A 25,251-nucleotide genomic window follows, 5' to 3' on the forward strand; every position below is an offset into this window, starting at 1 on the left:
CGTGTTAACTGCTTACCCACGTAAACAGAAGGTCTGGGTGAAAGGGAGGAACGAGTAGGCAGGGCAGCCCAGATTGGACCATATCTTCTTTGGGCCTTTTTTGGCCCAGAAGAGATGAACTTGATGAGCATTTTAGCACAGCATGGGTGCCTCTTCACTCAATAACTTCTGCAAGAATTTTGATGCAACTGAGAAAGAGGTGCTCTTGGTTTCTTCCTTCTGGTTTTTCGGTAGACACAGGGTTCACCTACTGTTTTCATGGTGTCTATTTATGGTTCCTCTTCCTGTTTTTGATGCTAGAGGCACTTAGCATTTTGTGACTTTATTTAACTCTGCTTACGATAAGCAGGAGGAAGAAGACTCTGATGAAGACTGTCCACAGGGAAGCCAACAACCTTCTTTGCCAGCTCCAGCATCTCACCTTCCTGTTGGCGACCACCTCACCTTCTCTGAGACCGAGCCTGTTACGGTCCTGCTTCCAGATGAAAAAAAAGAAATCAAACCGCCAGCCCTATCCATGTCCAATTTACATGAGGCCACTATGTGAGTGTGAATCCTAAGTATGGAGTTTCTTTTCAACTTTTCACCTGGGATACCTTATATGTGTATAAAAAGTTCACAAGAGCTATTAGATTCCCTAAAAAATGTGAACCAATGATTGCCTAAAAGCATAATCTGGTTTTTCTCTTGACTGGAGAATACCATAAATATGGAGATACCATAAATGCTAATTCCCTACAGTTGCACATCTTTTCAGCAGACTGACATCAGTCTAATTCTTGGCAATGTGTGAAGCAGAGATGGCTTTTGAAAATGCTGGACCAAAGGAATTGGCATCTCATGGGGGTCAACATTCGTCAGGACCTTTATCCTAGTCTGTCTACTTCTTTAGATAAAATGGTTCTCCAGCCTGGGAATCCCCTTGGCCATAAGTAAATAAGCTGCCCCTACGTTCCTAATGGCCTCTCAGGAGCTATTTGTATTTTCATTAGTATTATCATTGTTGTTATCATTATCATTATTCAGTAGGTGGCATTCCTCTTGATCATTTGGCCTTCTTTTGTTTGTATATTATAGGCCAGACTATGAGATTTCCGTTAACATGTAATACTGTAGTGTGGTGAGTATATACTTCAAGATAGGGATGGAATCCCCAGTAATATATGAGGTGGGACCAAGGACTAAGTTCTAAATTGGGATTTTAGTGTGCTTATAGAATTAGCTGATACCTCAGTTTCAGCTCAGCGAAGTAACCTGTTTGGAAGCAGAAAATCAGTCTTCCTCTCTTCTTTCCCTGTATCTTTCTCTCCTTCTTTCCCTCCTTTCCTTTCATTTATTTATTGTTGAGATTTTTTTTTTTTTAAAGAAAATGCCAATATATAACAGGGAGTTCAAAGTTCTGTAACCATGCACAAATTTCCTAGATAAAAATTCCTGTTTTAAAAGCGCATGACTTTTCTCTTGTCTTAGTAGAATGAAGTGAGTAGAATTTGCAGTATAATTCTAGCTTTATTTTCAATAAGGGCTGTTTCATTCCCAAGGGTTTTGGCGTTTTCCCCATACTCTACCTTAATGGTAGACTTTTCTTTAAATTCTCGTCCTCTTGCGCCTCTTATGTCTTGTCTATCACCAAATACTGATGAGTATTCTTTCAAAATGTGTCTTTCTCCCTTATCCATTCATATGGTTATTACTGTCACCACATTTTATAGTGGACTCCATTGGCTTGCCTTCTGTCTGTCCTTTCTCTTCTCCGATGACATTGTTTTTAATCCTCTGCTTATGTGCTTCCCTATGATCAGGTTCTACATGTACTATATTTATTTAAAAGATACTCTTTTAGGCAGAACCCTTCTGTATCATAATATGATTTGCTGAATAGATAAATCTTCTTATGATGTCTCAATTATGCCAGAGCTCAGTAATGGCAAATGTATATTTTGCTTGATATAGGCCTGTACTTCTTGACCATCTCCGAGAAACTAGGGCTGACAAGAAGAGACTTCGGAAAGCCTTAAGAGACTTTGAAGAACAGTTTTTTAAACAAACGGGAAGGTAAGTGTGAGCAGAGATTTTTTTTAAGCTAATATTTCCTAGGGAACTATTATTAAGAATGAGCTGCAGTTTTTGGCAGGAACAGTGACTTCATATAAAATAGAAATAATTTACACAGTGATTTAGACTCAAGATCTGTCTAATGCAGCATTGTAGTAGTGCCATTATTAGGTATGTTTTATGGGAGGCTGTAGCTATGAAATATGACATCAGGCTTTAAAAAGTAAAGGATGAAATCCAAAAATCCCTAATTATTGAATTTATCTAAACTTTTAAAAAATCTATTTGAGGGGCGCCTGTGTGGCTCAGTGGGTTAAAGCCTCTGCCTTCAGCTCAGGTTACGATCCCGGGGTCCTGGGATCGAGCCCTGCATTGGGCTCTCTGCTCGGCAGGGAGCCTGCTTCCTCTTCTCTCTCTGCCTGCCTCTCTGCCTACTTGTGATCTTTGTCTGTCAAATAAATAAATAAAATCTTAAAAAAAAATCTCTTTGATTTTTCAACCCATATAACTTTTTTGTTCTGTGTTATTTAGTTTTACAAGTTATTCCCTATTTCATTAAATAATTCTTCTTTTGCTTTAAATGTCTTTTAAACTTAAGGGTCTGCCCTTAGCTATTTATTTTCAAATCAGAAGTTCATAGCTATTCTTCTATCCCTAACATAAATGTTTAGCTATGTCCTCTTCTTTGTCTATTTTCCTTTGTCAACCTAGGTCTCATTAGGCATTCTATTAGTTTTCTCTAAATTCTGGTGTATTGTCAATGTATAATAATTTTTATATGTATGTAATTATATGTGTGTATGTGTATGTATATATTAATTATACATTAATATATAATTAATATATTTTATGTAACATTATTAATATATATTATATATAATTAACATATATATAATCATATTTTATATATATATATACACACACACACATATATATATAAAATCCTAAGATTCAGGATTATTGATTTACTTCTAGAAGAGAAAGAGACAAATCATTTAGCTATCCTGAGCCTGTTTCCATGGTTGTAAGATGAAATGACTGAACTCCCTGGAATACTTTGGGAAGCTATAGTTGTTCTATGGGATGTCAGTATTAAAAATAATGAAGTGTAACTTTCCCAAAGTGACAAAGTTATTAAGGTGGGAGAGGTGGGAGTCACTGGTACACTGGCCCCTCGGTATTCCTCTCCATCCAAGTATCTGCCCTTCCTGAATTCCTTTCATGTCAGCAGACTAAGGGTCGACCTGATGGACAGGGACTGTTTTCTAAGGTACCTTGAAAGCTTGATCTACTCACCTCTTAGCAGCTTTTCCATTTCAGTCCTCCAGAGCTGTAGGATAGGACTTGACCTATTAAGTCAGAAACGTTCTGTGTTCAGCAAATACAGACGTATCCCACTTTGTTTCTACCTGGAATCTTCCTTTTCCAGTTGATTGATACAAGTCCAAGTTATTTACCCTTCTGCTGATGTTAACTAATCTAGTGAAAAATGTTATGTGGATATTAAATTTAGAATATAAAACAGAATTTCTTGTTTTCTTTTTCCATTTCCATTTTTTCCCTCTTTAGAGTTTCCGTACAGCTTTTACATTTACATTTTTTAACCTGTATGTATGCAGGAGTCCAAAGAGTTTGAAACTACACCAGTGTGCTAGTAGTTCTGCCTAATGGATCTCCAGTGGTACTTGGCATACCTTTTTAAGTTAGTGATGTTCTATGTATAATATTCTACTGCACCTTTCAGTCTTAACCCTACTTCAGATATGCCTATATTTGACTGAGGTTGTATGCCCTCTTGTGGTGTATACCTAAAGTAAATGCCAAAGTGGTGGTATATCACAATTAAAATCAAAGGGTTGAATGGTTAGGAAATACAGATCTTAATCTTGTTATCCTAAGAAATTTTATTAGGAAGGCCTAGTCCTGTCCATAAGGTAAAATAACCATGCAAATGGATTACTAAAAATTTTAAGTCACTGTAAATGTTCTTGGTAATATTTGCCAAGCAAGAGGAATAATCATGTGATATGACATTAATAGTTATGAGTCAGGAACTGTACCAAGCACATTAGCATGTTTTACATAATGGGAAAGCTGCTTCAGGAAATATGTTGCAAAATTTTTCATTCTGGCCAATACACTCTTGCTTATTAGCCAAAATGGAATATGCAGGACCAGGGAAAATTTGCATGACGGGTTACTAGTGTTTTCTGATAAATTAGACCATTTCTTTACTTAGATATGTTTATATAAATTAAGGTGTTATTTAGAGGCTCTGTTAAAAGTTTGGTCCATAATACAGAATGGAGGTAAAGGGATTCTATTAAATAAGTCAGACAATATTGAAGAGAAACCCTGTCTACAGATATGTGTACTGTTCTGAGTTCTGTACTAGAAATTTAAGGACAGCATATAGTGGTGCATCACAAGTAGATAACTCCACTCTTAGGAAGTCTTTATAGATTCACACTTTTTTTAAATTTATGAGAGATAGATCTTTTATTAGTACTGGGAAAATAGAAGGGAGTATAGGTAAAACACTATAAATGCTTGCTATTTATCTACGTTTGGCCACACTAATATTAGTATTTGTGTTTATATTCAATAGCAACTGTGGTGTTTCATCTGTTTTCCACCCCTTGTATTTCAAAGTCATGAGTGAAAATGTTCTAAAAGCAATAGATAATCTTAGCAACCAAGGAAACAAGAGCCTTCGAAGATCCTGAAGTAATTACTACTAGATAACATATCCTGGCAACATATTTTTGTGGAAAGGAAATGGTTTTAACTCCAGATGTTACCCATTCTTCAAAGTAATTGGCAAGAACATATAGTAGTTAGAAGGTATATGCATAAAATATGCATTGTCCAATGTCTAGCCTTAGAATTAGTGTGCAAAGAGAACCACTACAATTCAGACTCATATAAATTCAATCCATGAACATCTCACTATTCTATTACACATTAGCAGAGATAGGTATTATAATTAAAAGAAAACTTGGAAATATTTCACGTTTATAAGGTAACCATTGAGCTTTTTTCCCCCCATCACCACAAATTTATAAATTATTTCACTTAATTTATGCAGTTCTTAGGTTGAATTTTTAACAACTCTCATTGTAAGGGCTGAACATTCTTCAGAGGCATGAACTGTGGTATGAGTAATGGGAGAATAACTAGACTAAGAATGCCTGAGAGTTCCGGTTTCTGGTTTTTTTTTGTTTTTTCTTTTTTCCTTTTAACTTGCTCCATTGTTGTATCTCTATGCAGTGGACCATATATTTGCAAAACACCCATGGCATTCAAGTGTTCAAAGGGAACTATTATACAAAAATCTAATGACACATGGAGAAGGGAGTGAGTGAAGGTGGAAGGGAAGGTAAAAAAGACATGATGCAAAAACCAAGTGGAAACTTCTACTCTGTACTTTCTCATGTAAAAATTATAAAAGGATTTTTAATGACTTGATTTATTATGTGCTAATAGACAGTATTTTCTGTTTTGCAGAAGTCCACAAAAGGAAGATAGGATACCAATGGCAGATGAGTACTATGAATACAAGCACATAAAAGCCAAACTGAGACTATTGGAAGTCCTCATCAGCAAGCAAGATATGGCCAAAACAATCTGAGGTTCGGGAAATGTCTGTGCTCACTTTCAACCAAGATAAGGTCAAGTTTATTTTTCTCTGCCATTCTTGCTGAGTAGTTTTGATATATTGAAAATTGAAGCACTTTAGTGGTAGTATTAGTTATTTTTAGGAAGAAATGGTAAGTGTAACTATCAATGAGGAAGGAAGGAGGATTTAAATGGGGGGAAATACAACAACTAACAGTATAATTGGAAAAAAATTTCAGTCTCCTCCATGCTGAGCAGAAAATGCACAGTCAGTATAATTATTTCAAAAAACATCTTATTATTTTTTTTTAATCAAATCTAAGTAATTCTTGTCCAATGGGCCACTTATTAGGGAAAGTCTATTTAGTGTCCAGTGTTTGGAAAAGAGCATGATTTTTAAAAAATCAGTAAGAGGGGGAGAAGATACTCTTCTTTTTTATGTAGGAGGGAATACAGCTAGTAAGAATGTAATTTATTTGAAACTTCTAATAGATTTTTAAATGATAAAAAAATCTACCTTGCCCTTAAGTCCACTAGGCTATTCAGTAAAGCATCCTAGAATGTGTCACTGCTAATTTTTTATTTCTATATAAAAATAGCACATTATTTTATCTGTTATTTGAAATTTTACATTTCTGGTTACCAAAGTTCATTCTGATAGCATGTACTTTGTGAATTATCTTTGTCTATAATTGACAGATGTTTATATTAAAATATTGTATTAAAATTGGAAAATAGGTATTTTGGATAGATCTGTGGTCTGCAGTATATAATCTAATGTGATCATAGTTATGACTGCTAATCTCTTTGTTTACTATAAGAGTATATAACTATTTTTCCATTGGGAATATGCATTTTTCTTAATGTTCCAAGGTCTATATATACTTCGTAAAGTCACAAAGCTTTCTCATGAGTTGTAGGTATTCTTCGTTCTGTACAAAATGAAAGGTTTGGAAATTGTTAAGACACCTTGGAAAAGAAGCCAGAAGGTTTTATTTGCTTCATCAACTTTACTGCATATTGTTTTGTGTTATTTTGTACTAAAACACACATTTATTATTTTTGCCTTTGTAAAAATAAGTAAAAGGTCAACATTTTCTCTCTTGTACCCAACCATGTTTGTATTTCTGTTATCTGTAATGTTTAAGCATGATGTTGAACAAATTCACATTTTCATATAGTTTGGATGGGAAGAATACTGACTTTCAAAGAAGCAGAGTATTTCAGAGGCTTATTGTTTTCTCTGTATTTACCTGATATTTTATAACTTTTATGAATCAGAATGATGTCCTTCATAAATTTGTTTAATTGAAGTCATCTACTTGTAACAGGACAGATACACAACTATTTGAAGTTTACAAACTACATCTTTGATAAGGGAAATGGTTTCATGACATGTATACAATTGCTATTAAAATGTAACTATATATTCTATATGATTGTAAATATTTTATACAATACAAATAAAATATTTTTCTATTATATTTATTATGTTGAAACACAATAGTTGTTTCCTGTTAGCTAATATAAATAACATAAATAACACTGTCAAACAACAAGTTGGAAGTGCTGACAATTCTAGGCTTCAGGATTTAACTCATGCTGCAATTACACCCTTTCATGCGGTTTGGAGTTATCCCAATATTTGTTCAGTAGATTAAAATGAATGCATATTTAAACACCATTTATAAGCCGTTACTCTGTATTTTGCTAAAGCAGTTTATATAATTGTTTTGTTATGTTTGGCATAAAGGAAAAATAAAAACATTGCAGCATCTAGGCAATAAAGTGTCAGAGGAGAACTTTCATCATTGAAAGTAATGGGAAGGGCAGGGAATAGGAAACACTAAAACGGCTCTGGATGAAATTTGAAAAATGGCAATTTGCTTTTGGTGATAGCGGCATGTGCATGCTTCAGTGGAAAACATCTGGTGATGAAAATGGACAACAGAAGATCAATGCTCTTAGGGGAAGAAGAGGGACTGGGTAAGAATAAGAAAAGTGGGCATTAACGTCCAACACTGATATTACAGGTTTTGCAGCTGGGATCTTTCTTTGCATTTGCAGTAGACAAACTCATGAGCTGATGACCAGTGATTTCTGCTACAGTGCCCAGAGAAAGATCCACAGGGTCAGTGTAAATGACTTCTAAAATGACATCCTGGGCATGGTGGTAAACCAGCACCCCATCTTCTTCTGTGCAGGTCAAAAATTTATTATCCTTGGAATTTAGTTGAGGAAGGCGCTGCTTACAAAATTCATCTCCTGGTGATCCCACAGGGGCAATAACAAGAATCACATAATGATAAGCAGTGTACATACAGTAGAAGTCCCCAAAATATAAGTTAGTATTGGGGTTAAAAAGTTTTTCTGCTGCAATCTCAAACCTGTATCTTCCATAAGGTGAATCCTGGGGTGGCTTCCCAGTATTGAATTCAGTGCTGCAGCTGAAGAAGATGCCTTCTAATTTACCACTGATTGGAGAGCCATGGCTACCACTGTTATCCTTGACAGATGGTTGCATAGCATTCCCATGATGTTCTCTGCAAGAGAAAAGACATGGTCACTTCTTGATCTAATAGCAGTAAAGCTATTGATTTACATGCAGATTTGACTGGTGATAGGCCCAAAAGTCTGAATGCTCATCCTGCTATAAGATCAAACAGAATCCATCTTTTGACTTACTTTACTTTTTGTATTTTAATGCAAGGATGTTTTTCTACAAACCTTGGAGTTCCTTACATAATAAATTTCCTGGCCAGAGAAACCTACTGGGTTTCAGAAGTGGCTCTCTGAAGAGAAACCGGACTAAGAGTATTGGTTAAAAAATTGAATGTTTCTTTAAAGTATGCCAGAATTTAGTCCCAATATGAGTGCTATTTGTGTATACACATTGGCACAAAAGAGTCTTGTTTTGTTTTATGTTTGTGTGTTTTCCCTAGGTATGTTTTACCAATCAGGTCCCCTTTCCTGCATTTTTCTTACATCAGAGCTGGTTATTCTCCCTTTACCATCTCCCCAGATCTATTCTCCATCCTTCTTGCCTTCCACTGTGGGTTGGTTCATCTTTGTCCTTTGGTTCCTTCCATTTCAGTTCTGTTTATGGTAGGCACCATCAGATCCAGGGGAGGAGGAAGTAAAGCCTTGAGTATGCTGTCTTCTACTTCCTCCATGCTTCAGAGCCTTGTAGTTCTGGTGTGACTGGATTTGTATGTATTATATGTCTCTACTTCTCCTAGTGGGTGTTTTCTATTCCCCTTCCCAAGAGTAGTAAAACCTTTCAACTCTTGATAGTTCCTGGTTGCTTTAGCATCTCTTATTAGTTGCCTTTAACTCTGTCTATAACTTTATAAATGGTGTTTTAGCCAAATTTTCTCCAGAACTCCCACTAAATGTCCCCTTCTTGCTGGGTCTTTCACCAGCATGACTTGGAATGAAAATTACAACCTACCACACAGGCATGAGAAGGTTCTCCCAGTTGCATGCTTCTAAAAGAGTCTGTGGGTCAGTGAGGTATGCCCAGGGTCCCTTCTACCTTTAGAATAGCAATGAGTCTCAAATTCTAGTGCCTAAGAACTACCAAGGAAGCTTATTAAAAATGCAGATTCAAGGGAAGACGAAGCAACTCACACATTAGAGGACACTGGATAAACAAGAGATGTATGAATATTCTGATTAGACCCATATTTTTATTCTTACTCTTCCTCCTTTACTCCTGATGTTCCAAAATTCTTTCCAGTATCCTTCTCTTTCTTTTTTCAAAAATTTCTTTTAGAAAATACAAAAGTCCAAAATCTTTGGGATGCAGCAAAAGAGGTTCTATGGTGGAAGTTTATACAGGTCTACCTCGAGAAGCAAGAAAAAATCTCAAACAATCTTACTTTACTAAGTAAGCAAGCTAGAAAAAGAACAAACAAAACCCAAACCCAGCAAAGGAATAATAAAGATCAGAGTAGAAATAAATGATATAGAAACTAAAATAAAAATAGAACAGATCAATGAAACCAGGAGCTGGTTCTTTGAAAAGATCAACAAAATTGATAAAACTCCATCCAGGTCCATAAAAAAGAAAAAAAAAAAAAAAAGAACGTGCGCGCGAGAGCAAGAGGACCCAAATGCAAAAAATTGCTAATGAAGGAGGAGAAATAACAACTAACACTACAGAAATACAAATAACTGTAACAGATCCTAAATGTCAATAAATTGGATAACTTGGAAGAAATGGATAAATTTCTGGAAACCTATAATGTACCAAAACTAAAGCAGGAAGAAATAGAAAATTTGAACAGATCAATTGTCAGCAATGACGTTGAATTGGTAATCAAAAAAACTCTCAAAAACCAAAAGTCCAGGACCAGACAGCTTCATAGGCAAATTCTAGTAAACATTTAGAGAAGAGTTAATACCCATTCTTAAACTATTACAAAAAATACAAGAGGAAGGAAAACTTATAAATTCATTCTATGAGACCAGCATCACTCTGATACCAAAACCAGATAAAGACACCATGAAAAAAGAGAATTACAGGCCAACATCACTCATGAATATAGATGCAAAAATCCCCAACAAAATATTAGCAAACCAATTATACATTAAAAAAACATACACCACAATCAAATGGAATTTATTTCCAAGATGCAAGGGTAGTTTAACATTCACAAAACAATCTATACGATACAGCAATAAGAGAAAGGATAAGAACCATATGATCATTTCAATAGATGCAGAAAAAACATTTGACAAAGTACAACACCCATTCATGATAAACCCATCAACAAAGTAGATTTAGAGGAAACATACCTCAATGTAACAAAGACCTAATATGAAAAACCCACAGACAACATCATATTCAATGGGCAAAATCTTGGAGTTTTCCCCTAAGGTCAAGAACAAGACAGGGATGTCCACTCTCACCACTTTTATTCAACATAGTACTAGATATCCTAGCTACAGCAATCAACATAAAGAAAGAAAATGTATCCGAATTGGTAAGGAAGAAGTAAAACTCTAACTGCATGCAGATGACATGTTACTGTATATAGAAACCCTAAAGACCACCAAAAAACTACTAGAACAAATGAATTCAGTAAAGTCACAAGATACAAAGTCAAGGTACAGAAATCCATTTTGTTCCTATATACTAATAATGAAGCAGCAGAAAGAGAAATTAAGAAAACAATCCCATTTACAAATACACCAAAACCAATAAAATATCTAGGTATAAACTCAGCCAAAAAGGTGAAAGACCTGTACTCCAAAAACTATAAGACAATGATGAAAAAAACTCAAGATGACATAAAAAAATAGACATTCCATGCTTATGAGTTGGAAGAACAAATATTGTAAAAATGTCTATACTACCCAAAGTGATCTACACATTTCATGCAATCCCTATCAAAATAGCAATAGCATTTGTCACAGAACTAGAACAAACAATCTCAAAATTTGCATGGAATCACAAAAGACCTTGAATCGCCAAAGTAATCTTGGAAAAGAAAAACAAAGCTGGAGGTATCACAATTCAAGATTTCACGTTATATTACAAAGCAGTATTAGTTAAAACAGTATGGTACTGGCACAAAAATAGACATGAAGATCAATGGAACAGAACTGAAAACCCAGAAATAAACCCACAATTATGTGGATTAATCTTATTTTTGACAAAGGAAGAAAGAATATCCAATGGGAAAAAGGTAGTCTCTTCAACAAATGGTGCTGAGAAACTACATGCAAAAGAATGAAACTGGACCACTTTCTTACACCATACACAAAAGTAAACTCAAAATGGACTAAAGACCTAAATGTGAGATTTGAAACCATAAAAATCCTATAAGAGAGCACAGGCAGTAATTTCTCTCATATCAGCCATAGAAACATTTCTCTAGATATGTCTCCTGAGGCAACAGAAACAAAAGTAAAAATAGTTTTGGGACTACATCAAAATAAAAAGCTTCTGCTCAGTGAAGGAAACAATCAACAAAATGAACAGGCAACCCATGAAATGGGAGAAAATATTTGCAAATGACATTATCTGATTAGTATTATCTGATTAGTATCCAAAATATATAAATAACTTCTATAACTCAAAACCAAAACCCCCAAATAATCCAATTAAAAATGAGCAGAAGAAATGAACATTTCTCCAAAGAAGGCATCCAGATGGCCAACAAACACATGAAAAGATGCTCAACATCGCTAATCAAATAAATGCAAATCAAAACTACAATAAGATATTACCTCATACCTGTCAGAATGACTAAAATCAACAACACAAGAAACAAGTGTTGGCAAGGATGTAGAAAAAGGAACCCTCTTGCACTTTTGGTGGAATTGCAAACTGGTATAGCCACTGTAGAAAACAGTGGGGAAGCTCCTCAAAAAATAAAATAGAGGGGCCCCTGGGTGGCTCAGTGGGTTAAAGCCTCTGCCTTCGGCTCAGGTCATGATCCCAGGGTTCTGGGATCGAGCCCCGCATCAGGCTCTCTCCTTGGCAGGGAGCCTGCTTCCTCCTCTCTCACTCTGTCTGCCTCTCTGCCTACTTGTGATCTCTCTCTGTTGAAAAAATAAATTAAAATCTTTAAAAAAAATAAAATAAAATAAAATAGATCTACCCTATGATCCAGAGATTTCACTACTAGATATTTACCCAAACAATACAAAACCCTAATTCAAAGGAATACAAGCACCCTGTTTATTGTAGTATTATTTATAATCACTTAATTATGGAAGCAGCTCAAGTGTCCATTGACAGATGAATGGATAAATATGATGTGAGATATATATAGTGGCATATTATTCAGCCAAAGAAAAGCATGAAATCTTACTATTTGCAACAACATGGATAAAGTTAGAGTATAATACTTAGTGAAATAAGTCAGTCAGAGAAAGACAAATACCATATGATTTCATTCATATGTGGAATTTAAGAAACAAATGAGCAAAGGAAAAAAAAAAAGACAAACTAAGAAGCAGACTCTTAACTATCGAGAACCAACTGATGGCTACCAGAGGGGAGGTTTGTGGGGTGACAGAAGAAATAGGGGGTGGGAACTGAAGAGGACACTTGTCAGGATGAATTAAAAAAATAGACAAAAAAACTTCTTTAAGTCATTCTTTTACAGTAGATATGCTGGTGACAAATTCCCCTTAATTTTCCTTCATCTGAGAATGTCTTGATTTCCTTTTATTCTTGAAGGATATTTTCACTAGATCCAGGATTCTGGGTTGACAGTTCTCTTTCAGAACTTAAAAATACTGTGTGGCTTCTTTCTGGCTGATATGGTTTCTAATGATGATGTGATTGAAAGACACCATAGATCAGGTATGGTGTTTTTCAGGATTTGCTTCTCTTCAATTTTCAGGAGTTTATGATGTGTCTGGGCATGGATTTCTTTGTGTTTATCCTGTTTGGGATTTACTTAGCTTCTTTAATCTTTATATTTATGTCCTTTGCCAAATTTGGGAACATTTCAGCTATTTTTACTTTGAATATTTTATTAGCTCCACCCTTTCCTCCTTTCTGACTCCAATGACATTAGTATTAGATATCAGATCTGCTATAGCCCTATATGTCTGTGAAGTTGTACTCTTTTTTTTCCCAGTCAATTTTCTGTTACTCGGTTTGGGTAATTTCTTTTTTTTTTTTTTTCTTTTTTTTTGGGTGGGGAGGAGCAGAGGGAAAGGGAAAGAGAATCTGAAGCAAGCTCCATGCTCAGCCTGAAGCAAGGTTCAATCTCAAGACCTGAGCTGAAATCAAGAGTCAGATGCTAACCAATAGCCACCCAGGAGCCCCAGTCTGAGTAATTTCTATTGTTCTATCTTCAAGTTTATGGTTTCTTTCCTTTGTCCTCTTCATTTTTTTGTGAGTCTATCCACTGAGTTTTTTACTTATAGTAGTTTTTTAGCTCTATGATATTCATTTAATTCTTTATATCTTCTATTTTTGTTTCAAGTATATTTGTAATTGCTTATTGAAAAATTTTTATAGTAGCTGTTTGAAATCCTTGTCAGATAGTGCTAAGATTCTGTGTTATGGCACTAATATCTGTTGATCATTTTTTCTCACTCACGATTTTTCTGATTCTTGGAATCATGAGTGGATTTCAATAGTATCTCGGACATTCAGGGTATTATGTTATGAAGCTGAGTCTTATTTAAATCAGTACTTTAGCAGGCTTCTTTTGACTATGTATCAGCGGAAGAATATCACTTCATTGCTGTTAGGGGAGAAAAGACCAGGATTCACAGTCAGCCTCAACGACAGGGGGATGACTACTGGATGAAGTTAAGAGTTAAGGTTCTCACCAGGCTTCTGCTAATACCATCTAGCTTGGAGAGGAAGAAGGTGTCTTAGTACTGCTCCTTATGTGGCTTTCATTGACACTGCAGAGGCAATCCGTATTCCTAGGCTGCAGTGAAAAGTCCTGGTTTTCATTAGGCAATCTGCGATACCACCCCAGTAGGGAGGTTGATAGGTACCACATTGCCACTGGTGGGAGGGTATAAGTCCAGCTTCCCCATTCAGCTTTCTCTCACACCACCCCAGCAGGGGTTGGAGGAGGAGGAGAGGGTGCTTCCTTATAGATGGTAAAAGGTGGAAATCTGGGTTCCCTACTTGACTCGGCTCCACTCCATCTTGTCCTGGGTCACAGTTCTTACCCTTGTTACAGCTACATTCTCATTAACAAAAACAAAACATTGATATGATATGTGTCCAGCATGCATATACAAGTTCAATTAATGAAACAATAATAGCAGAAAATACAGAGACAGGAAATAAAGAAATATTCATTTAGAAATTTATCTCTAGAGAAAGAGATCAAAATGAACTTAATCCATACAGATTGAGTCAGAACTGACCAAACACTTTTTCATCATTTGTAATGATTTGGAAAGTCTGTAGCCAGTTAAGTGAACGTTTCCTTTCTATTCAAGCATTTTATGATATTTTAAATGGATTCTGATAAAGGATGTGGGTCCTGATTAGAATTTGTTACCTAAAAAGGAAAATCAAGGTCGTTAAAGCTAATGTCTACTATTTTTTTTAAATAAAGTGTTTTAAAAAAGCAATGTTGAAGAACTGTACCCAACACTTGGGAAGTATATTTATTTATATATACTGCATGAAGATATAACTTACATGGATTTTACAACTGTTATGGAAACTCCAACAAAGGTAAATTTCCTTGTTAGTAAATACATCTTTCATACTGTACACTGGAGTCAATTATACAATATATACAATGACTTTTTACAGGCAGTTTTTATCATTTCTTTTCTTCTTAGAATTTTTGAAAACAGATGATGCAAATTTTAGTATTGAAGGACCTGAAAATAGTCTAGTTTCCACCCAAAGGGCAGGGAAAATCAGGGAAATACTGACCTCCAGTGGCCACCTAAAATAGACATTGGCAATATTCTAAGAATCTAAACCTTGTACCAAAGATGTATGATATTGATGTACTTCTTATTAAAAAAAAAATAGCAATAATATTTTTGTTTTCAAATTTTATGTTTAAAGAAAACCTTTCTTGTTTAATATATATGATCATTCCCACTCACAACTGACAGATACATTAATTTGTGTTATATCTGTTTGTATTATTTAAATTAGGTTAAGGGCATCCCACCATGAAATACATATATAGACTCAAGGGTAAATAACTTATCAGATAAAAGAATTATGGATTAAACTCTGTGTTTATAAGATATTCAACCTTATGGTTTGCGGTATCAAAACATAGGGGAAAAAAAAACATGATATTGCAAAGTATTTCATTTGATGAAATCAGATGCCTAAGTTCACCTCTCTCTGATTCCCTTTACAGTTTCTACAGCTTGGAGCTGATTAAATCTAAAACCATGATCTTCATTACTTAAGAAAACTAGAGAAGGAAGAAACAAATAACAATAAGGCTTCCTAATTTTTTTCGTTACAATCCTTACAACTTAAAATTTAAAGTAAGACCAAGGCTGTTAAAATGACAAATTACCAAGATTACTGTGTAAAAGTTTTAGAACTTATATAGCATTTATCATTTTAAAAACCTTAGTGTTAGCCTTTAAAAAAATACATCTCTCTATTTACTGTCCTAAAATTTTCATCTGCAAATACAAAATGATTATTAGTATTAAAATTACCAGAAGCATGGAATTCTTTTGAATTCTTGGAAGCTGCTTCCCGTGTAAACACAGGCTATCTTCAAAATACTAACTGAACACTAGAATTCAAAAGTAAACAAAACACACTGTCCTCATGAATAATTAATCCAAGATAATGGCTAAGAGATCTCCCCTTAAGACTGAAGCCTGAAAAATCCCAACTGGTTCACCATATTTCATGAAAGCTACCCCTCCTCTCCACCCATTTTCAATATCTTAAAGCAATCCACAAGAAAAGAATATTTAGCTGAGTTATTGGGTGGCAGAGGAGTTTGTCATGTATGGCCATCAGTCTAAACCCTGGAGGCTTAAGATCTTCCACTCAAATAGAGAAACTGTCACTACAAATGATTATAGACAGGAATGTAAGTAAAGTGAAAAAAACCCCATAATCTGATTTTTTCTACTAATTATTCTCAGAAATAAAAGAGTATAACCATTTTGAAAAGAAAACAAAAATTGCTATTTCACAGAACTAGACTCAAGGGAAACCTGAGCCTAGAGCTTGGAATGGCATTTAGTAAAGCAAATCACTATATATATTTTTATCCTTACCGAATATAGTCAAAATATTCTTTGTGTTGGTTACGATAAAAAACAGTAAATTTAAGCATCCGTCCTGCAATCACTTCAGCCTTCTCCAATAGCTGTGTTAGATGAACTTTTGAATAGTCTGAAAATAACAAAAAAAATTTTCTTACTAAAAGTATATTACAAAGTTATCAACTACATGTTTAATAAATTAGAAATTATTAAAATTTACCTTTAGGAAATTTATCTTAGTGAAAAGGAAATTACATTGAAAAAAAAATACATTGTCTTTGGCACATTTTTCTTTCTACAAAAAGTGTATTTGTTATGGTTTATGGGGTTTTTTTTAGGATACCCATGCATTTGTTTCACTCTTTGAAATGAAAGATTCTGAAACAAAAATGTTAAAGAATGCAGACTCTGCATAACCCAAGTAATATCAATTGGCACCATACTAGCTTTTCTTGAACCAACTGATAAATCAAATAAAAGAAGCTTCTAACCTGCAATCAGTAGCAAATTGAATATAAAGGGGTAGCAATAATAATGTTCATTTAATTTACTCTTTAAATCTATGAGGTTGGTGAGGTAGATTAAATATGACCATTTTATTGATGCAGAAATTGAGGCTTGTCACAGTTTGATTTGCCAAATGTTCATATAGCTAGAGATTAGGTCTCCGGTTTTTAGTTGATGGTTTTCAGGTATGCAAGACGCTTGAAAATCTAAAACTTCTCTCCAAGTAATTTGATACTTTCACCAACTTTTTGTTTTGAAAATTGAGGACTGTTGTCAAAATCCTCTACACCAAAATCTAAACAAAAATTTTTTTCTATAAAGATTGTAAGACCTTCCAAATAAAAGCAACCTAGCTGAAATGCTCATGACAGCAGTTTGTTTATTAACTGCTTCACTGGCTCACATTTATTTAGATTAGAACATAAAGCAGAAGGCATCATGCAAAATTAGATGATCAGGTTAAAAGATCAAAAAGACTATTCTTCCTTTCAAAGAACTTACAGTCTAAATTTACAAATAAATATACATAGTTAAATATATAGACAACTGTGACTTATAGGGTAAGCACAGAGTTGTGTCTTAACATAGACCAGACTAGAAATAGATTAGTTGGTGGCATTCTATTTTATTTTATATCAACATTTTTCACAGTACATAGTACACAGTATGTGCTCAATAAATGTGGAATGAATTACTGTACAGATTAAGGGACAATTTATACAAAAATCTTCCTTAAAATTTACCGATTAAATGTTATTGATAAAGTTTAAGTCTCTGAATTATTTTGATTATCTGAAACAATAAGCTTCAAAAAGCTTAAGTTCCCTTTATATTTTCTCATGGAAATTAAAAATACAAAACAATTTACAGAAAACTATTGTGGCACATTTAAAAGCTGGAGTTTTATTATTCACCCAATAACATTCTTGGTAGAATTATGAGATGTAGTTATGTAAAAGAGCAACAGGATGATCACTCTAAATGAAAGAAGACAAAGACACATAAAAATAAAACATGTACTCATATGGCTAAGCAGATTATAGAACAGAGTGAATGTATATGCATCTATACACAGATAGGTATTTCTGAACTGGAAATGACAAAAGTCTTCCTTAAGCTAAAGAACAAATAATATTTCCCACTTTTTCCTAATGTCAAATGGGGATTTTAGCAGGTAAAGTATAGTTCTTTTAACTGGACAAATACTATGACTCTGTTTAGTGCAGTCCTATGGAAAATAGCATATATTAAAACAATATCAAAAAAGGCTGTGTCTTATTTATGTGTCTGTCTTAGATTAAGCCTTGCTGGTGGGGTACAATGAAAGTAAATGGAAAGAAATGCAGTTAAAAAAAAAAAGACAGAAAAAGCATTTGACAAAATCCAGCATCCGTTCCTGATTAAAACACTTCAAAGTATAGGGATAGAGGGAACATTCCTGAACTTCATAAAAATCTATCTATGAAAGACCCACAGCAAATATCATCCTCAATGGGAAAAAGCTTGCAGCCTTCCCGTTGAGATCAGGAACACGACAAAGATGCCCACTCTCATCACTCTTGTTCAACATAGTATTAGAAGTCCTAGCAACAGCAATCAGACAACAAAGAGAAATAAAAGGTATCCAAATTGGCAAGGAAGAAGTCAAACTCTCTCTCTTCGTAGATGACATGATTCTTTATATGGAAGACCCGAAAGACTCCACCCCCAAACTTCTAGAACTCATATAGCAATTCAGTAACGTGGCAGGATACAAAGTCAATGTACAGAAATCAATGGCTTTCTTATACACTAACAAGGAAAATACAGAAAGGGAAATCAGAGAATCGATTCTATTTACTATAGCACCAAGTACCACAAGATACCTCGGAATAAACCTAACCAAAGAGGTTAAGGATCTGTACTCGAGGAACTATAGAACACTCATGAAAGAAATTGAAGAAGACACAAAAAGATGGAAGACCATTCCATGCTCTTGGATTGGAAGAATAAACATTGTTAAAATGTCTATACTGCCTAGAGCAATCTATACTTTCAATGCCATTCCGATCAAAATTCCACCGGTATTTTTCAAAGAGCTGGAGCAAATAATCCTAAAATTTGTATGGAATCAGAAGAGACCCCGAATTGCTAAGGAAATGTTGAAAAACAAAAATAAAACTGGCGGCATCACGTTACCTGATTTCAAGCTCTACTACAAAGCTGTGATCACCAAGACAGCATGGTACTGGCATAAAAACAGACACATGGACCAGTGGAACAGAGTAGAGAGCCCAGATATGGACCCTCAACTCTACGGTCAAATACTCTTCGACACAACAGGAAAAAATATCCAGTGGAAAAAAGAGTCTCTTCAATAAATGGTGCTGGGAAAACTGAACAGCTATATGTAGAAGAATGAAACTCGACCATTCTCTTACACCGTACACAAAGATAAACTCGAAATGGATAAAAGACCTCAATGTGAGACAGGAATCCAACAGAATCCTAGAGGAGAACATAGGCAGTAACCTCTTTGATATCAGCCACAGCAACTTCTTTCAAGATATGTCTCCAAAGGCAAAGGAAACAAAAGCAAAAATGAACTTTTGGGACTTCATCAAGATCAAAAGCTTCTGCACAGCGAAGGAAACAATCAACAAAACAAAGAGGCAACCCACGGAATGGGAGAAGATATTTGCAAATGACAGTACAGACAAAAGGTTGATATCCAGGATCTATAAAGAACTCCTCAAACTCAACACACACAAAACAGACAATCATATCAAAAAATGGGCAGAAGATATGAACAGACACTTCTCCAATGAAGACATACAAATGGCTATCAGACACATGAAAAAATGTTCATCATCACTAGCCATCAGGGAGATTCAAATTAAAACCACATTGAGATACCACCTTACACCAGTTAGAATGGCCAAAATTAGCAAGGCAGGAAACAACGTGTGTTGGAGAGGATGTGGAGAAAGGGGAACCCTCTTACACTGTTGGTGGGAATGCAAGTTGGTGCAGCCACTTTGGAGAACAGTGTGGAGATTCCTCAGGAAATTAAAAATAGAGCTTCCCTATGACCCTGCAATTGCACTACTGGGTATTTACCCCAAAGATACAGATGTAGTGAAAAGAAGGGCCATCTGTACCCCAATGTTTATAGCAGCAATGGCCACGGTCGCCAAACTGTGGAAAGAACCAAGATGCCCTTCGACGGATGAATGGATAAGGAAGATGTGGTCCATATACACTATGGAGTATTATGCCTCCATCAGAAAGGATGAATACCCAACTTTTGTAGCAACATGGATGGGACTGGAAGAGATTATGCTGAGTGAAATAAGTCAAGCAGAGAGAGTCAAGTATCATATGGTCTCACTTATTTGTGGAGCATAACAAATAACATGGAGGACAAGGGGAGATGGAGAGGAGAAGGGAGTTGAGGGGAATTGGAAGGGGAGGTGAACCATGAGAGACTATGGACTCTGAAAAACAACCTGAGGATTTTGAAGGGGCGGGGGGTGGGAGGTCGGAGGAACCAGGTGGTGGGTATTAGGGAGGGCACGGATTGCATGGAGCACTGGGTGTGGTGAAAAAACAATGAATACTGTTACACTGAAAAGAAATAAAAAATTAAAAAAAAATTAAATAAAAAAAAAAAGAAAGAAAACATGATATAGACTCCAAAGAAATTTGTTTGAGGAAAAAACTGAGGGGATATATTAACTCCAATATAATACATCAAATATAGGTAAAAGTTATATCATTGATAATTCTTTATTCACTATTAATGTTACTATTAATACAATATAAAAATCAGCTGTTCATTACTGACAACTAAACTATGATTATATTTCATCTAGTCCAAAACGTATTTTTTTCACATTTAGCTTCTCTGACATGAGTCCAACAATAACTGTGTTAAGAAAACACTATTTCATAGTTTAACTGACAGTATTAAATGGTGATCTTATAATCGGTATCTTACATAGGAAGAAATATGGTACCAGAGAGATACTATTTTCCTTGCTCTCAAAGATTGAAATGTTTAGCAATCTTTAGCAATCAAGGATGTTATAATCATTAGCAACTTCTCCATATATAAAAAGGGTTGAAGGGGCGCCTGGGTGGCTCAGTGGGTTAAGGCCTCTGCTTTCGGCTTGGGTCATGTCCCAGGGTCCTGGGATTGAGCCCCACGTCAGGCTCTCCGCTCGGCGGGGAGCCTGCTTCCTCCTCTCTCTCTGCCTGTCTCTCTGCCTACTTGTGATCTCTATATGTCAAATAAATAAATAAAATTTTTTAAAAAAAAGGGTTGAAGATAAAGTCAAAATAACATAGAATTAAAACTTCATCCATTTAACATATCCATAGGAAAAGTTTTACACTGAATTTGAGATTAAGAAACAATACAAGATAGTGAGATAAAGCAGTTACTAAGTATATACTGAGTCTAAAATAATGCAGATGTGACGTTATGGGTAGAAAAAAAGCCTGGTTTATCTGAAGGATGCCTCAGATGGGGAAAGTTGCTAAGCAACCTACAATAGTTGAGGCAACTTGTTTTTAAGACTTTTTCTTCAAGTTCCTTTATGTTGAAAAAAACATTTAGCTGTTCTCTGTAAGTTTTTAGAGGAAACAATCGCCTATACAAAGAAGAAATAAAGCCCCATTCTAACAGGCAAGGAGAGAATGACAGATGTATTCAGGTAAAGATATCTTTGTATCACTTCAACACCTATTTAACTGCTCACCAAATATTTCTTTCTTAAATGAATGAATAAAGAGATAAATGAATGAGATGAATGGTAACATTTCCAATCTAATGGAATATTAAAGTACAGTTAAAAATCAAAGGGGATGGGGCTCTCCACATTAGATATCTCAATGCAAAATGGCTATGAGGTACTTTCTAATGAAGCAAAGACACACACACACACACACACACACACACACACACGTGTGTGCGCAACACTAGTTTAGTTTTAGATTTTCAGCTCTCGAGTGAAAAATCCAGTAACATTTCTGCTAGGTAGATTCATTAAGATCTGCCTCCATTTCCCTAAGTTAGAGAAAGATGTTCCCGACTTCTTTGTTTAAATATGTTAAAATTTATTTTTTTAAGATTTGACAGAGAGAATGCACAGGCAGGGGGAGCAGCAGGCAGAGGGAGAGGGAGAAGAAGGCTCCCTGCTGAACAGGGAGCCAGAGATGCTGGGCTTGATCCCAGAATTCTGGGATCATGACCTGAGCCGAAGGCATCCACTTAACTGACTGAGCCAACCAAGTGCCTCCAATATCTGTGAAAATTTAAAAAAAGAAAAAAAAAAGTTCTCTCTCCCAAAATGAAGCTCAAAATATGTTTCAGTGTATTTTCAAACTGAACCAATTTTCATTTGCAAAGTTTTTACCCTGAAAAATCAAACAATGCAGCAAAGAATTGATTTAATGCCATTACTCAGCTTTTGCTGAGAATCTAAATTCACTCCAACCATAGAGCAGTTTGTTCTTTACACAATGCTATTGTCGATGTAAAAATAACCCAATGAAATTCGTATCACCTTATGATTAAAACATATTTTCCTGTAATTAGCTTTTAAGGAACTATTAAATATTTTTCTGTATTTGTACCTAGTTCTCTTACCTGCTGTGCAGAATTCTATAATTTCACTCCATTCAGACACAACATAATCACCATCAACCTGTTTTGAGGCAGTCTGCACTGCTACTGTATATTCAGTTCTCGGGCTCAAAAACCAGTGTCCACGGACAGTCATGGGCAAAGGAACAGCTTTTGCCACCAATTTAGTTGGAACATCCTAAGACAAAAAGAAAGAAAAACAGGAAAGAAGGAAGGGTGTAGGGAGGGAGGGTGGGAAGAAATAATTTAGCAGTATAACCTGCGTCAACTGTAAACAATGTGGAGGAACTTATTAAATTCCTCGCTAATGATAGAATTTTCCTCTTTAAAGATATTTAACAATTATTATGGTCAAATCTCTATTCTCCAGATATAAAAAATAAGGTCCAATTTGATCAACAGACATGCCCAAGGTCATACAGCTAGTTAATGACATTAATGTATTTAGATTCTTGTTTTCCTGATTCTTGTTCTTCTCTGTATAGTCCTTATATATGCTCCTTAAAATGCAATATTCTAATATCAAATAAAACAAAACAAAACCTCCCAAAACCCAGAAACATGACAAATAAAATTCAATGATTTTCTATTTTAAAATATATTTGTTTAATTTATACTGTCCATTAATTTTACCAGAGTAGCCCATTACTAAATATTTTATATGTGAAGGGAGAAAACATTTTAAAATAACTATTTTAAGATAAATCAGTTTTATATACAAAAGGGGTAAGATCTGCTTCAGTTGTATTCAAGTATGGAGTTATTTGTCACAGAAATGATTAGGTATTTCCAAACAATGATTAATAAGGCTATTAAACTTGCTAGTTGAATATTTACTACATTTCTAAGACATGGTTTTCTAAGTGTGGATGAGTAAAAGGGGGTTAAATCGTAACCTACTCATCACTTAACGTTAAGTATTTCACAGCTATTTCAAGGAAATATTTCAAAACTGCCTCAAGAAGGCAAATGCCAGCAAAGAAAATACCCATTACCAGAAAGCATAATCAGAATTAGAAAATGGTTAGAATAACGAATTATCAATCTTGTTCTCTCACACTTATCTGTACATATTATCCTCACTTATCATTAGTGTGTATAACTGCACATTTGGTAAAAGACATAATTTCCAGAAACAATAAGGCAACTCTTCCCCAAAAATTGCCAAGTTAAATTTAGTATCAATATAAAAAAAAGGACCAGTTTTCATCAGTGAAAATATTGAAACACAAGAAAGAATACTGAATAACTATTATTCTCTCTATACTACCTCTGATGTGTATGTCGAGAGATAAGTATCAGCAAAGAGATGTGATAAGTAGACTGTTATAAGAATAATACCAAAGAGGTGTTAACAGGTCTAAGACATATAAAGGTTAATTTTCATTCTCAAATCATAAAATAAAATTGACTACATAAAGCAATGTTCAGCTCTAAAGTATTTTGTAAATACACTAAAGTTTATAAAGCTATATCACATTCCTCTCTCAGCAGTTATTACGGGGAAAAATATATGCCTTAATGAAAAATATGCATTGCCTATAGCATACTCTTCTGGCTATTTTCTTTTGCTTCTGTGAAAGTTATTTTATAACACTGTAATCTTTAGATAACGGATAACAGTTATTCTTGTATAATTACATGCAAAGAATTTTGTCCATCTATCCCTTCTGGCCCTTGCTTCTTCCTGACCCCAAACCAGTTTTGCCTGTAGTTCTACATTTATTTCAATATCCTGATCTATAACTGTGTCTATTCTTTGGATTATCCATTGAACTGGTTGTAACACTTCATCAGTTAGCTCATTAATCAGTTAAATCTTTAACACATGTTCATTTTTATGTCTATATGAGAGTCATGATTTTACCTTTTTGGGAAAAATTGTATTTTATAGTATACTTAGCATTTTGTTTTCTTACTAAATTTCTTAAAAGGATAGGGTTTTGAAATGACATGTAATTTTTACACTTCCCAATGTCAAATACATTACATAATGAACAAAACATTTCTTCTTTTAAATAAATGTCCTCATACTTAAATTTTAAGATGCAAATGAATAGAAGTATATGTTAAGATTTTACCTTGTGTTTAAATTTATTGGAGTTCTTATTCTCTTTCTTATTGAGGTCAATGAAATAGTGTGTAATACGGTCCTTTGACTTTGAATCCATTTCCCATGAAATCTTGAATGAGTCACATGTAATGTTGCTTATTTTAATGTTATGTGGTACAGGAAGTTCTTCCATCTCTGCTATGCCACTGTCTTGTGATTTGTTTCCTGCAAGAAAACAATGCACAGGTAGTTTCCAACTAATGTATTTTTCTAGGTTGCAGGGCCATCAGTTGTGTTTACATTTCTTTTTTTTTTCTTTTCTTTTCTTAAATAAGACTTTTTTTTTTTTTAAAGATTTTGTTTATTTGACAGAAAGAGACACAGAGAGAGAGGGAACACAAGCAGGGGGAGTGGAAGAGGGAGAAGCAGGCCTCCCGCCGAGCAGGGAGCCCGACGCGGGTCCGATCCCAGGCCACAGGGATGGAGACCTGAGCCGAAGGCAGACGTCCAATGACTGAACCACCCAGGCGCCCTTAAATAAGATTTTTATTTATATATTTGAGAGGGAGAACGAGAGAGAGAACACAGAGGGAGAGTGAGAGGGAGAAGCAGACTCCCTGCTGAGCAGAGAGCCTGATATGGGGCCCTATCCCAGGACCCTGAGATTACGACCAGAGCCAAAGGC

General features: G+C 35.0%; 2 protein-coding genes across 2 annotated transcripts in view; one reads left to right on the top strand and one right to left on the bottom strand.

The window, feature by feature from the left end:
* The window catches only part of FAM13C (family with sequence similarity 13 member C), a 141,252-nt gene extending 134,472 nt beyond the window's left edge, over positions 1 to 6,780 (top strand). The window contains exons 12-14 of the mRNA XM_080823161.1: positions 347 to 543; positions 1,954 to 2,055; positions 5,563 to 6,780. Of these exons, the coding sequence (XP_080679287.1) occupies positions 347 to 543; positions 1,954 to 2,055; positions 5,563 to 5,686 (423 nt within the window). The 3' untranslated portion in view covers positions 5,687 to 6,780. The remainder of the gene's footprint in view (positions 1 to 346; positions 544 to 1,953; positions 2,056 to 5,562) is intronic.
* A 375-nt stretch (positions 6,781 to 7,155) lies between these two features.
* Positions 7,156 to 25,251, bottom strand: part of PHYHIPL (phytanoyl-CoA 2-hydroxylase interacting protein like) — an 81,757-nt gene continuing 63,661 nt past the window's right edge. Inside the window, exons 2-5 of the mRNA XM_080823162.1 lie at positions 24,595 to 24,791; positions 22,517 to 22,691; positions 16,390 to 16,507; positions 7,156 to 8,216 (exon numbers count right to left, since the gene is read on the bottom strand). Of these exons, the coding sequence (XP_080679288.1) occupies positions 7,682 to 8,216; positions 16,390 to 16,507; positions 22,517 to 22,691; positions 24,595 to 24,791 (1,025 nt within the window). The 3' untranslated portion in view covers positions 7,156 to 7,681. The remainder of the gene's footprint in view (positions 8,217 to 16,389; positions 16,508 to 22,516; positions 22,692 to 24,594; positions 24,792 to 25,251) is intronic.

This window comes from Martes martes (assembly GCF_963455335.1).
Source record: "Martes martes genome assembly, chromosome: 14".
Taxonomy (NCBI): Eukaryota; Metazoa; Chordata; class Mammalia; order Carnivora; family Mustelidae; genus Martes; species Martes martes.